Source organism: Pieris rapae, chromosome 7, assembly GCF_905147795.1.
Source record: "Pieris rapae chromosome 7, ilPieRapa1.1, whole genome shotgun sequence".
NCBI classification, from domain to species: Eukaryota; Metazoa; Arthropoda; class Insecta; order Lepidoptera; family Pieridae; genus Pieris; species Pieris rapae.
This window is the reverse complement of record NC_059515.1, coordinates 3,376,457-3,390,407: the sequence shown is the minus strand read 5'-3', so window position 1 is coordinate 3,390,407 and position 13,951 is coordinate 3,376,457. Positions and strand designations below refer to the sequence as shown.

The window sequence follows — 13,951 nt, the reverse complement described above, 5'->3', positions numbered from 1 at the left end:
TTCCAGTGCAGAAAAAAAACCTACAAACTAAATACAAATGATAAAACATAACCTATAATCATTGTAAAAATTTAATAAAATTATAGAATTAGTAAGGTAAATTAAATAATTTATAACTATTTTGTATATAATCTGTAATTTCAGATCTGTAATAAAATTTAGGTGTATGTTCGAATATAAATAAGTATATTTAACAGTTGCTGATATGTACCTTAAACCTGTTAAATTTTCCTAGTCTATTTACAATTATATTATATTTTTCAGATTAATGAAATGATTAAAAAATAACAATTATTAATTTAAACAGAAGAAAATACATAGACATATGTATATTTAGTATGCTTTGAAATTAAATATCACTTCATTAATAATTACATCATGTCATGTGAATGGTTTGAAAGAATTGGTCGACCACGATACGTGGTAGCACCTATGGTAGATGCAAGTGAGCTCGCTTGGAGGTTACTAAGTAGGAGACATGGTGCCGATTTGTGTTACACACCGATGTTACATAGTGCTATTTTTGTAAAAGATACCAAATATCGCAAGGAAAATTTCACTACATGTCCTGAAGATCGCCCTTTAATTGTTCAGGTAACAAAGAGCTGAAGCTATTACTACATAAAATTTAATTCATTAACTTAAATATAATACTTATTTACTTGTTTACAGTTTTGTGGAAACAATCCTGAAACATTGGCTGCTGCTGCTAAAATAGTAGAAAAGGATTGCGATGCTATTGATATTAATCTAGGTTGCCCGCAGTCCATTGCCAAACGTGGAAGATATGGAGCATTTCTACAAGAAGACTGGGATTTGTTACGAGACATTGGTATGTAACTGAATTATTCCATTTATCTTTTGACCATAATTTTTATCTATGCTAATAACTCTTCATTAGTGACATTTCTTCATTTTTTAGTTTCAACTATGTCTAAGGCAGTATCAGTACCAATAACATGTAAAATAAGAATTCTTGACTCCATAGAAAGGTCAATAAATTATGCATTAATGTTGCAAGAATCAGGATGTAAATTGCTTACCTTACACGGAAGGACAAGAGACCAAAAAGGACCACTAACAGGTGTTGCTAATTGGGATTATATCAAAGCTGTTAGGTTAATCTTCATTTTAACACGATATTGTTATTATATACAAACAATTTTTTTATATTCTATTTCCTTTTAGAAATGTTCTTTCCATTCCAATGTTTGCAAATGGGAATATTCAATGCTTAGAAGATGTATTCAGGTGTATAGAAAATACTAAAGTTGATGGTGTGATGAGTGCCGAAGGAAATCTTACTAACCCTGCAATATTCAAAGGTATAAATCCAGTTTCATGGGATATAGCACTGGAATACCTTGATTTAGTGGAGAAATATCCATGCCCCACATCATTTATAAGAGGCCATTTATTTAAAATATTTCACAAAATGTAAGTAATATTATAACTACTAATATCAACAAGTGTTAAGAAAATGACAAGGATTTTTTGTTCTTTTAGATTTTCATATCCAGAGAACAATACTGAAAGAGAAATTCTTGCTACTGCTCAAAATCTGGATGATTTTAAAACTGTGTCTCAGATGCTAAAAGATAAATATTTACCATACCACCTAGGTGAACTTGTATTTAGTAACAATGAGAATCTAACTAGACAAGGTTTTAATTTGATATTACCCCCGTGGATATGTCAACCATATGTCCGCATGTCTCCAGAAGCTCACACAGAAAAGATGGACAATATATACAAAAAACAGGTAATAATGAGAATTACTGAACATTTTGTCATAAATGTGTAACAAAATTATAATTAATGTATTATTATATTATATATGGACATTGTTTGATATCAAACAAATTATTGATGAGAAGATAAATTAGTACAGCTATTGAAAATTGTACTATATGTAATTCATTAAGCTATTGCATAGATGTTACGATGGGCGGACGAATCAAGAAATTCTGTAACGAATGTAAAACTTAACACACGATGACGTAAAAAGGTGCGGCCATTACGCGTTAGAGCGGGACAGAACGCATTCTGCGTATTCACCTCCAATGCAGCCGGTACGCGTTAAGGTGCGTATCCATTAGAGCAGCCTCGACTTGAAGCAAACCGAGGCTGCTCACTCCGAGGCATAGGCTCGAGGCACGTTGCGGATCAAGGCATGTCGCCTCACCTAGATCCGAAACTAGTGTAAAGTAAGAACGCGATGACACCAGACGCGCGTGGAGTAGCCGCTGCTTTAATAGCCAAACATTATAAAAAAAAGAGAATACAACAAAAAACTATACAAAAGAGGAAGCATCGATGGTGGATAAAAGAGTTATATCGCAATAGAATTCAGCATGGATGTGACCAATTGCTATTGGACATAACGTTTGAAGATGAATCGTATAATTTTATTAATTTATCTGCAGTTTCGTTGTCCATTGCGACCTGAGGCGACACGCCCGTCTCCACCGAGTGCACGGCTCGGACTGAGGCTTCTTTGAGCGCGCCCAAAAAAACCGTCAAAATATGGCTCGGCTCGCGGCAACGAATTTGCCTCAGGGCGCGACATGCCTCAAGTTGTGGCAGCGTCTCCACTTGTGCGGCCTCGGATCAAGCGTTGCCTCGCGCCGAGTCTGCCTCAAATGGATACGCACCTTTAGAGTTTAGACAAACTATTATATATGCGTAGTGTTGTAGATCGAAGTAATATCAACGAAAACAATTGAGTTAATATCAAAGAAAAAAATACTGCATTAACAAAAAATAAATAAATAATTATAATTGCATATGTTGATAAAAAATGCTATGCAATAGCTGTATCGCAGCAGTCCAGAAAAACAAATCACAGAATACATTAACATTATAAAAGATGCAACGTTCGGCCTTATGATCTCTTCCAGGCAACCCTAGTAAGAGAAAAACTAAAAAAAGAAAAACAATGTTCTTGCACATTGTTTTCTTTTTTTAGTTTGTAGTAGTAGTGCAATGTTATATAAAAAAATATAGAACCTAAATCTAAAGTAATAATGAAATATAATTAATAACAAACTTATACCATTATAATAATATACTTTTCATTTTTGTATTAATTTAAGAACAATAACTGTGAGAGCAAGCGAAGTCTTGAAGATCCAGAGGGCAATCCTATTTCGAGAAAGAAAATGAAAAAATTGTTGAAAATTATAAGAAAACCAAGTAAAGCAGACTCTGAAAAACAACCCCGGAGAACTGGAGTTATATGTTCCAATGAAATATGCCCTAATCCTCTTGTAAGTCGAAACTTTTTGATACATGTATATAAAAGCTATATAAGCAGTATGTATTTGTACACAAATATTTTGTGTAGATATACTAATAATGTTACTGTTTGCCTCTATAATTGAATATTTTTTATTAGTAATATAGTATATAAAAATAGAATATATAGCGATAGTATATAAAATCTGCAATCTTTTTGGTTTCAGGGAGGAAAATGCAGCTATCAATTATGTAAAAAATGTTGTCGTAACAAATGCTATGAGGTTGATCTTGATTGTAAAGGCCATGGAATACTAGTCCACACTAGGAGAGAAACTGCAAAAAAGTTTGCATCTGAGAATTCTATAGGTTAATCCACTACATGTATGTACAGACTAAAAGTTTGTCATAATTAAAAAAAAATTAGAAAAAATACATAAGTATGTAAATACATACAGTCATACAGAGAAGACAGATTAGTTTAAGTTATTTAGTTTAATGTTACTATTTAGATTTCTTATTATTGTAGTAATTATTTATGTAAGCTTATTAACAGGGTCATGACCATGTTTATAATATACCGATAGTTTTACATCTATTTGGTGATTCATATATTACAAATGGTTTTAACTTAAAAAAGGTAAAATATAGCTATTTTCTCTATTATACTTTGCTTTCTTTGATCAGTTGCGCGCGCATTAATGATGACCTTATTAGAAACACTTACCTACTTTGTTTTTAAGCTGTGACCAAGGCAACTAAGTTTTTATATGTACTTACAAATGGGCGGAGGTCATGTATCTAATAAAAGCCCAAAAAATTTGCGCCGCATTAACGGATTTCAACTACCCTTAAATTTTTTGCAACTTTTTGGATGGATGATCTTAATTGGAACCGGATTGCTTAGTTTTGTTTTTTTTATCGACATACAACCCCATACGTATAAATTAGCGACCTTGACTATCTATGCAATACTATATGGTTTGCATATTGTAATTCATGTTATTGCTATAGGACTAGATCCATCTGAACATGAGATTCGTAAGCGGGAAATAAGTGAGGTACCTGAATTTAATAGAAATTTACACGCTCATGTCATAGAGAATGGACGGTGCCACATTTGTAATATCTACACAAGTGATAAGAAGACGAAACATTGTGGAATTTGTAATAAATGTGTTTATAAATTTGATCATCATTGCAAGTGGTTAAATAATTGTGTTGGAGGTCGAAACTATTCGGCCTTCATTGGGTGTGTCGTCACGGCCTTATTTATCTCTGTATTTACTTTGTCTCTTTGTATAGTCGATTTAGTTATTTTTTATACTTATCCCCTTAGCTTTGAGGTGCCAGTTTCATACTCGATTAATTGCACAAATACAAATGCTTTTTATCTACAGAATTGTAAAGGTTCCATATTCTTCGTTTTATTTTTAATTGTTTACTTAGTATGTAGCTTTGTTATAACATGTGCGTTGTTGCATCTTCTGTGTTTTCATGCGTACATAACACTTTTGGGTATATCAACGTATGAATATATTATCAAAAACAAAAGATCGCCATTAGAAATACGATGTCAACGGATGACTAAGCATAAGTGTATTAGTAACAAGCAAATAAATAGAGAGACTGAATTAATAAGAAGCGAACCAAATGTTGCTAACTTGGTTGGAATAATAATTGATTATGAATTAGAAAAAGCAAAAAAACTTTTCAATTATGGTAAAAATAAGGTTCATCCTATACAAACTACAGATAATGGGCTGGAGAGGTAGTTTGAAATGCAGACTGGTGAAAGCCCTACTTTAATCAAAACCTAACAGAATTAATATGTACAAGGCAAAAATGCTTTAAACTTAGTGGTTTACCCTTTATTGATAATACAAGTAATTTAGAACAAGATAAATAAAATTATTAATTAAAACACCCACATTTTACCAAATGCTATATAAATATTTCTTGAGCGTTATTTAATCACGTTTGCGGCGACGTTGTTGCTCCTCCTGTAATTAAGTAAATATTTATTGTTTGTGAATGTTAATGACACATTATTTGTATATAATAAAATAAACTGTTTTCTATAAGATTCATGCCTTATGAATTATAATTATATCTAAAATAATTTTTTATCTTCAGTTATAGTAAAGAGGTGAATAATATTTTGCATAAGCCTTTAACTTTTACCCTTTTAGTGGACTTCACCTTTTGTGTCAAAATGATGACAAGACGTCTAAACATTCCAATGAAATCAATAAACAGCTCTAGAGCATGTTGCACAAAGTCCTTGCTACCCATGCGACGTTTCTCAATAATCAGTTGTGTGTCAAATAAGACAAATCCACACATAAGCGCAAGACCAAGGTAAAGATGAGCCTGAAAAACAAATGATAAATAAATAACAAGGACTTAAAAAAATTTTTTAAGGCTGTGCAATCTAGGTTCAAGAAGGCATCAAAAGATCAATCTGAAAATTCTTATTAATGAAACAAATTTTAATATAATATGGAAGATTTTATAAGCTGCTATTACAAAAACTTCAATAGTTTCAGTCATGTTATATACTTTTAATATACTTATTACTTACTTGGTAGATGAACTGAGACTGCAGGAATATATTAGCAAGAGACATGACAAACATTGATGAAAATAATGTCATCAGAGTCCCTCCCAAGAATAACCAACTGCCACGCTCAGCTAACATTGCAGCAATTGAGAAGCATACAAATACCAGAGTTGTTCCCAAGAGGGCTGTTATAATTATTGATGGGTCAACAGCACTAACATACTCTAGAAGGGGTCCCAAGCTCATACCTAAAATAAGTAAATAAGACTAATAGAAAGTCTAAAAGACTTAATATAAGGAGAATTAATATTTATATATATATATATTTATAATTTATATACTGAGTAAATATAGCTTAAAGTGATGCAATTTTAAGTATAAAAAAATATCTGCTACACACATTTCATTTCTAAATAAATTGTATAACCTGATTATTAAAAGGTTTATAACATTGTATAGTTGTAATATTTAATGTGAGTACCTGAGGTTAAACCAAATCCAGTCAAGTATCCCAAACGCAATTTCGTGTTTTTACCATCATCTGGGGTTGCAAGCAACATCAACATTAGACCTGCTCCCACAATAGCCGACAAAAATCCTGCTTGGAATCTTGTGAACATGTCTACATAAACACCAACTGATGCAGCAGTGCAAGTCATCATCAAAGTCCCATAGACATTTTTAAGATGTTGGCGAACTGGGGGCTCCCTTTAAATAAGAGAGTTTAATCTTAAGTATAAGGGAAAATTAATGCATAATAAAGAGTTGTTTTTATCATTTTATGCATAATAGGTATCGCCTATCGTGTAAAATGTTCTAGAATAATGGCGTAAGTAGTATGTAATAATTCTTACGCTACGCAATTTGGATTTACTTTCGATATATATCATACTGAAGAAAAACACGAGGTCAACTTTAACTTAAATATTTAATTTACACACATTTAAAATGCTAATCTTATCAAATTAGAAGAAAAATAATTATACTTACAAGCGATTTTGGAAGGAATTTATAAACGTTTGTATATTTGGAGTCATTTTGCAGAATTATTTATGGATAACAACAATTATTAAATTAAAGCAAGTAGTTCAATTCCTGAGTACGAATGTCAATAGATACGTAATATTTAGCGTTTATTTATAGAATCGCGCACCAGTATTCTTGTTCTCACGTAGACTTTGGGAAAAACAAATTACAAAGGATTTCACGATATTTGAGAATTGGCAGTTGACGCTGACAACTGACACTAAAAGCCACGTATACTTTGAATATGACGTCAAAACGCTGCGGCGCTGCAAGACGCGCTGCATATTTGTCTTTATTGTTTTTAAATTCTCACCACAGCTGTAGGATAGGCCAGAGTATCACAATGTATTGTACATATACCTAATAGATTAAATATTAAATGAGTATATTATACTACAACAGTTTCAGTGCTGGTTTCGGAGCTGCAAAATTTGTCTCGAAAAATAGTTCATCATAAACAAAAATATGAAACGAAAGCCACTTCAGTTTATTTTTAATGGCGAGTTCTGCACGTTTGATATTGTTTAATATACACAATTTGAGTGAATTGTTATCTGTCAGATGTCATCAAATAACCTACAATAATAACCTAATTCTAATAATGTTGTCAATTTATGTCGATATGTACACTGCGTGAGTTAACCTTACTTTTAGTAATGGTGAAATAACATTTACGAAAATGGGAAAGAAAACAAAAGTTGGAAAGCAAAGGAAAGATAAATATTATCAGCTTGCGAAGGAAACTGGTAAGTGTCTGCGTTCGGGGTCATCGGAATAAATATACCATGCTACATCAGTGTACTACTAGCATCTAATTTTTGAAATTTTTTCTTCAGGGTTTCGATCGCGTGCGGCATTCAAATTAATCCAGTTGAATCGAAAGTTTGGTTTCCTTCAAAAATCACGAATATGCATAGACTTGTGTGCAGCTCCCGGTGGGTGGATGCAGGTGGCTCACCAAAACATGCCTCTATCAAGCATTGTCATAGGTATAGACTTGTTTCCAATTAAGCCTATTCCAGGCTGCATAAGCATTACAGAAGACATAACAACTGAAAAATGTAAAACAGCTATAAAAAAGGAAATCAAAACTTGGAAAGCAGATGTAGTATTAAATGATGGTGCTCCCAATGTTGGTTTAAATTGGATTCATGATGCATACCAGCAGGCTTGTCTTACTCTAAGCGCACTTAAGTTAGCCACAAATTTCTTGCGACAGGGTGGATGGTTTGTCACAAAAGTATTTAGGTCAAAAGATTATCATGCTCTTTTGTGGGTATTGAAACAATTTTTTAAAAAAGTACATGCAACAAAACCTCAAGCTTCTCGTAATGAGTCTTCAGAAATATTCGTGGTTTGTCAAGGGTATATAGCTCCCGATAGCATTGATCCTAAATTGCTAGATGCTAAATATGTGTTTGAAGACTTAGAAATAGTAAAAAAAACACACAACAATATCTTGCACCCTGAAAAACAAAAAAAAGCAAAAGCAGAGGGTTATAAAGAAAATGATTATACAACACATCATAAAGTTATGCTGTCAGAATTTTTGGCTAAAGAAGATCCAATTGACTTACTCCAAGAATGTTCAGAGGTAATATTATATTTTTTTAAATTTATTAATAAATTATTGACTGAACTTGAATTATAATTACTATGATGTATGCACTTTATTAACCAGAGTTATTTTTTAGATTGTCATTGATGATGAAGATGTTCATAATCATCCCAAAACTACAAAAGAGATAAAGGAGTGCTGCAAAGACATAAAAGTATTGGGAAGAAAAGATGTAAAAGCAATATTGAATTGGTTGAAGCATATTAAAGAATCTAAAAAAAGTAAAGAACCTACTGAGGTAAGTTGACCCAATTGTTTACTTTATTAGATAAAATATTATGTTAGTTAATGATATTCTTGGTGTAATGATATTTTTCAAAATCAAATTTAATTATAGGAAAAGGCAGATGTTGATGATAAGGAGGAAGACAAAGATGAGGCTGATAAAGAGGAAGAAACTATTGATGATGAAGTAGCTGAGTTACAGGTACCATTTATATTATAATAATTATCATTATTGTTCAAAGAAAAAAAAAATGTTTTTTTATGATATTTATGATTAGCAATTAAAAATAAAATATTCTGTACAAATTTTGTTATGCTTATTTATTTACAAAGGATGAAGAAAAGCGGCAATTGAAAAGAAAACGAAAGCAATTAAATAAGCAAAGACAGAAATTGGCTGAAAAGATGAATCTAAAAATGGTACTGAAAGGTGATGATGGTCCAATATTGGAGAGCAATGATATGTTCAGGTTATCTGATATAAAGGATGTTAAGGTTTGTATTAAATAAGTTTATACATTTTAATGTAAATGTAAGGTGCAAAATTAAGTTAATTATAAAAACCGATATATACGAACATATTTTAGTAAAGATAAGAGATATTATGTGTAATCTTTATAGTTTAACAAGATACTTCTTTATTTTGTCAGTATTACTTGTATATTCACAGAAAATCAAAACTATATCATATAACAAGTAAGGTAAAGCCAAGGACTAAATTTTGCATATTTGATCTTAGGCAACAATGAATATATGTATAGTTGTAATGAATAGAATAGAATAGAATTTAATATACAAGATTTTATAAATTTCAGCAATTAAATATGGTTATTGATCAAGCTCCAGACATTGTGGCAGAGGCTAGTGATTCTGATGATGAAGGGAAAGTAAAACAAAAATACATGAAGTATGATGTGGAGGACACTAGGCTTGACTCATCAGGACTCTTCTATAAAGACTCTGACAGTGAACTTGAAATGGAGAGTGACTCAGACAATGAAGATAAGCAATCTTTAGGTAATAGTTTGTTAAAAACATGTCTTTCAATAAGGAAAGCAAAACCAAGTCATCATTTTACTATCAGTACTTATTATGAAAATCTCTGGTATCACTATATATAGTTAATATACATAATAGTGTTATATATGAATCCTTTTTATTAAATGAATAGATTTTAACCTGTTGACATTGTAATAATCACAATAAATTTTTTGTTTAAGGTTTTTCAGATTCCGATAATGAATCTAAGGATATTGACAAACTTACAAAGCTCAACACATTACGGAATAGTAAATTAAAAGCGACACCAGCTAAAGCCAAGAAGAACCCTTTACTCACAGACTTAGATGACACTGATCCTGTATCAAGAAGGTCTATGAAGGCTGAACTGTGGTTTCAGAAAGACAGTTTTAAAGATATTGATAATGAAGAAGACGAGGGAGTAGATTTGGATAAATTAGCAGCAACACATAAGAAAAAAGGTAATAACTTTTTTATTTTAATTTTTATCAGGTTATTGTTAACTCAATAAACAACTTTAAACTTTCTATCAACAAATGCTACTAGCCCCAACAATACAGAAAATAGTAAAATCTAATAATTAACATTATAAACCGAAAATAATATTTGTTTCAATGAAAAACTTGAACAAGCCTGTGAAATACTCCAAGTATTTAAAAGTGAAGCTATATACAAGGTTATTAGTACTTCAACATATTCCTGTTAGGAGGTAATAGGGGTAAAGTATTTGTGACAACTTAAACCCCCATATGCATTATGCTAAAGTAAAACTATTAAATACTCGCTATTTTATTACTATAAAAACAATTACAACAATTGTGAGGTTATTTTTAAAAATGCGAGATGAAAAACGATATTATTTCTTCTTCTAGATATAATAATATTATTATAACAGTTTTATCTCATTTAATTATTAACGTTATTAATATATTTTTCAATATATTTGTACAGAGTTAATATATATTCAAAGTATTTTTTTTCTATGTTAAACTGAGTTATTTAAGTGTTTCCATTTCTTAACTATAATAATTATAGATAATATATCCTTGAATTAAAATAAAATAGCCTAGCCTTATTTAACATAACTTAAGTTCAAAGAGTAGTCAGCTCATTTACTAGTATAATCTTTATTAAAAAAGATCTTTTTGATTAAGAGAATCTAAAAACTAGTATTTTCTTTTATTAACATAATCTTACACATTTAAAGAAAACACTTTTTCAACGGATTGCAGCTATAATATTATTATAAATCAATAATTATTTTACATAATTTTAAAATTTTCTATAATAAGAATACAGTTTTTTGTATTTATTTGACATCAGAGGCTGTTATTTATATAATTAATGTAAAAATACGTGAACAGAAACAAGTCAAAAGAAACAAAAAGTTAGATATTTATGGCTTCGTTATTTGATTATGTTTATTGGGAACACAAAATTAGAATAATGGTCACGTTGTCTGAAGATAAAGGGGTGGTGAATGTAAATAGGTATCACAGTTTTTCAAAAAGTACATGCTACAAAACCTCAAGCTTCTCGTAATGAGTCTTCAGAAATATGATATTGAAAAGATGAAGGGATTTTGCAAAATTGGCTCACGTTGTCCTCTCTCTATTTTCGCCTCGGAAAAATTTAAAATTATGTAAAATAATTATAAATTTATAATTATACATAGCTTCTTTCCGTTGAAAAAGTGTTTTCTTAAAATCGAATTACTAGTTAAAATTGAAATCCTATTTTAATAATTATAGGTAAAAAAGTGGCAGATAGCAATATATCTGACATGGGGAGCCAAAAGCGTATGAAAAGAAAGCACAGTGAATCGGAAAGTTCCAGTGATGAAGACAGTGATTATGATGTTGAAGAGAATGTCGCGCCTACTGTCGAAAATGCTGGAAATAAAAGCGGCAAAGGAAAAGATGGATTTGAAGTTGTTTCTCAGGACCCAGGTAAGGTTTTAATTTCTTTTTTTCTTTTTTTTGATAAAGCTTGCCAACTCTCGGCACAAAATTGTATTTTGTATTTGTTTTTACCAATGTCTGATACAATTTTTAATGTGACAAGCATTTAAAGACAAACATGACATACATTTAGAGCTCATACAATACATACAATTTATACCAATGGAAATAATTATTAAACAAAACGAACATTACAAAAAAGAAACAATTCCAAAATCGATTTTAAAGTGGGGGGGGGGGAATATTTACCACAAACACTTATTTGTGATTCTAACAGTACTTTGACAAACAATCATACATATACATGTAAATATTGGTTTCACAAATTTTACATGGTGCCCTGTGACATACAGATTCTTAAAATAAAAGATATAGATATATGTATAACATTAATTATTTGTGCATTTGTACTTTACACCTTAAGACAAGAATTTGCGAATGAATAATAGAGGTGATATGATTGACTGTTAAACAAATCTAATTAAATATACTATCTTAACGTTCTAGTTATGTTTAAAGAATATATGTGGAGTATTATGTGGCTATATATTATTATCTGTTCTAAAATGCGATTTCAAGTCTTCGAAATCATCGTTACAATGAAGAAAAACAAATAGAAGAAAAATAATATTGGCAAAAAATACTCGACAATTTTAGTGTAAATGAATTTAAATTATTCACATTTGCAGAGTTAAAAAGGTTAAAGAAATCTATGAAAATGGACGCAGAGACACTTGCGTTGGGCACCATGATAGCCACGTCTAAAAAGTTCAAACGCGACCTCGTTGACGACGGCTGGAACCGATATGCCTTCAACGACAAGAATCTTCCAGACTGGTTTGTTGAAGATGAAAAGAAACACATGAAGAAGGAAGTTGTTGTTCCAGAGGTACATTATTTATATTAGCAGTACCTAATTTATTGGTTTAAGATTCTCTTCATTTAATGATTGCATTACCTTTTTAAAATTAAAATTTTCTCTTAAATTGCGCTTTTACTATTCATACAAATTCATTTGGATGAAATATAACAATAGCACATCATTTTACAACTACAATATAACTATTATTGCTGAATATAAAAAAAATCTATCAAAATATTTTGGAGTTGACTTTCACCCCAACTTGTATTCAATCCTTTTTGCTTTAATCATATGATAATAAGCACTTTTTGTGTATTTATTTCCAGAAATTTACGGAAGAATACAAGAACAGGTTGCAAGATATTAACGCGCGGCCAATAAAGAAAGTCGTAGAAGCTAAAGCGAGAAAGAAGAAGCGTATGATCAAGAAAATGGAACGTGCGAAGAAGAAGGTTGAGGCCGTTATGGATAATGCCGATATGTCAGAGCGAGAGAAATCACAACAAGTGAGACAGCTATATAAGAAAGCGCAAACGGAGGTTAAGAAAAAGGTTACATATGTTGTCGCCAAAAAACATACGACAGCTAAAAGAATGAAGCGACCCACTGGTGTTAAAGGACATTATAAGGTGGTCGACCCGAGAATGAAAAAAGATCTCCGCGCTCAAAAGGCTAAGGAAAAAACAAAGGGCCGCGGGAAGAAAGGAAATATCAACAAAAATAAAACTAAGAGTAGACCAGCTAAAAAGAAAGGAAAGAAAACAAAATAGTGTAAATTACATATGAATAATGTAAGGACTATAATAAATATTAGTTTATTTTAATAAACTGTTATTATTTTGGAATTATTTTATTTATATTGAGTTTTATTTAAAGTAAGTATTGTAAATTGATCTAAATCCTCTAAAATAGAATTTGGCCAAACTATGATGTTGCAGACAAGTATTTTCTAACTACCAAAACACATCACAAATATATAAGTATGATTGCACTACCTTGATAAAAATTAATTAATTTATCATTTGTAATCCTTTTCTTGATTCTAGTAGGGACTACAAGAGATGCCACAAAGATGGCACCGGTGGTTAGGTTAAGATTTTTAGCTAAATAAATTTATAGGTGCAGACATACTATTTCATAAAACCTATGTAGATTGCATAATGAATTTTAGCAGAATGATACAGCATAGACGTGGTATTAAAATACAATAATACAAGTTCATGGTCGAAGATATTTAAGTGTATGTGCGTCACTCGGGCCTAGTGGCTAGAGTTCAGGGACAGAAACGCCATAAATGATATCATTCGTTATTCGACCTTGATGTTATTCTGATTCGCCTCGTCTACGGCGTCTGCTTGTTAAATATTTTACATTTCGCATTTTAACCTAATAGCTCTATTTTAAATATCACATTGAAAAATAACGTAATTACATAGTTA

At 30.9% G+C, this 13,951-nt stretch overlaps 4 protein-coding genes across 7 annotated transcripts; 3 read left to right on the top strand and 1 right to left on the bottom strand.

Annotated features, from left to right (window-relative positions):
• Positions 1-324: 324 nt before the first annotated feature.
• LOC110992748 (tRNA-dihydrouridine(16/17) synthase [NAD(P)(+)]-like) lies at positions 325-3,867 on the top strand. 3 transcript variants are annotated; one of them, XM_022258686.2, is made up of 7 exons: positions 325-594; positions 673-832; positions 923-1,118; positions 1,189-1,437; positions 1,507-1,762; positions 3,096-3,269; positions 3,465-3,867. In XM_022258686.2, the coding sequence occupies exons 1-7, from the start codon at positions 379-381 to the stop codon at positions 3,609-3,611; spliced, it is 1,398 nt and encodes a 465-aa protein (XP_022114378.2). In that variant the 5' UTR covers positions 325-378; the 3' UTR covers positions 3,612-3,867. The 3 variants fall into 3 exon arrangements, with proteins under 3 accessions (XP_022114378.2, XP_045485003.1, XP_045485002.1); XM_045629047.1 differs by lacking the exons at positions 325-594; positions 673-832 and having other exon boundaries at positions 949-1,084; XM_045629046.1 differs by lacking the exons at positions 325-594; positions 673-832 and having other exon boundaries at positions 1,025-1,113.
• Positions 3,868-4,000: 133 nt separating this feature from the next.
• Positions 4,001-5,323, top strand: LOC110992749 (probable palmitoyltransferase ZDHHC11B). Its single transcript, XM_022258687.2, has one exon. It carries the CDS (start codon positions 4,008-4,010, stop codon positions 5,010-5,012), a length of 1,005 nt encoding a protein of 334 aa, XP_022114379.2. The 5' UTR covers positions 4,001-4,007; the 3' UTR covers positions 5,013-5,323.
• LOC110992750 (bax inhibitor 1) lies at positions 5,093-7,015 on the bottom strand. Of its 2 annotated transcripts, none has more exons than XM_022258688.2 (5): positions 6,791-7,015; positions 6,282-6,508; positions 5,822-6,048; positions 5,422-5,610; positions 5,093-5,240 (listed from the first exon to the last, which is right to left on the bottom strand). In XM_022258688.2, the coding sequence occupies exons 1-5, from the start codon at positions 6,835-6,837 to the stop codon at positions 5,208-5,210; spliced, it is 723 nt and encodes a 240-aa protein (XP_022114380.2). In that variant the 5' UTR covers positions 6,838-7,015; the 3' UTR covers positions 5,093-5,207. The 2 variants fall into 2 exon arrangements, with proteins under 2 accessions (XP_022114380.2, XP_022114381.2); XM_022258689.2 differs by having other exon boundaries at positions 5,440-5,610; positions 6,791-7,013.
• Positions 7,016-7,413: 398 nt separating this feature from the next.
• LOC110992747 (pre-rRNA 2'-O-ribose RNA methyltransferase FTSJ3) lies at positions 7,414-13,314 on the top strand. Its single transcript, XM_022258685.2, has 10 exons — positions 7,414-7,572; positions 7,663-8,420; positions 8,521-8,682; positions 8,782-8,871; positions 9,003-9,164; positions 9,485-9,686; positions 9,890-10,150; positions 11,441-11,638; positions 12,340-12,539; positions 12,839-13,314. The coding sequence occupies exons 1-10, from the start codon at positions 7,506-7,508 to the stop codon at positions 13,280-13,282; spliced, it is 2,544 nt and encodes an 847-aa protein (XP_022114377.2). The 5' UTR covers positions 7,414-7,505; the 3' UTR covers positions 13,283-13,314.
• The last annotated feature ends 637 nt before the right edge of the window (positions 13,315-13,951 follow it).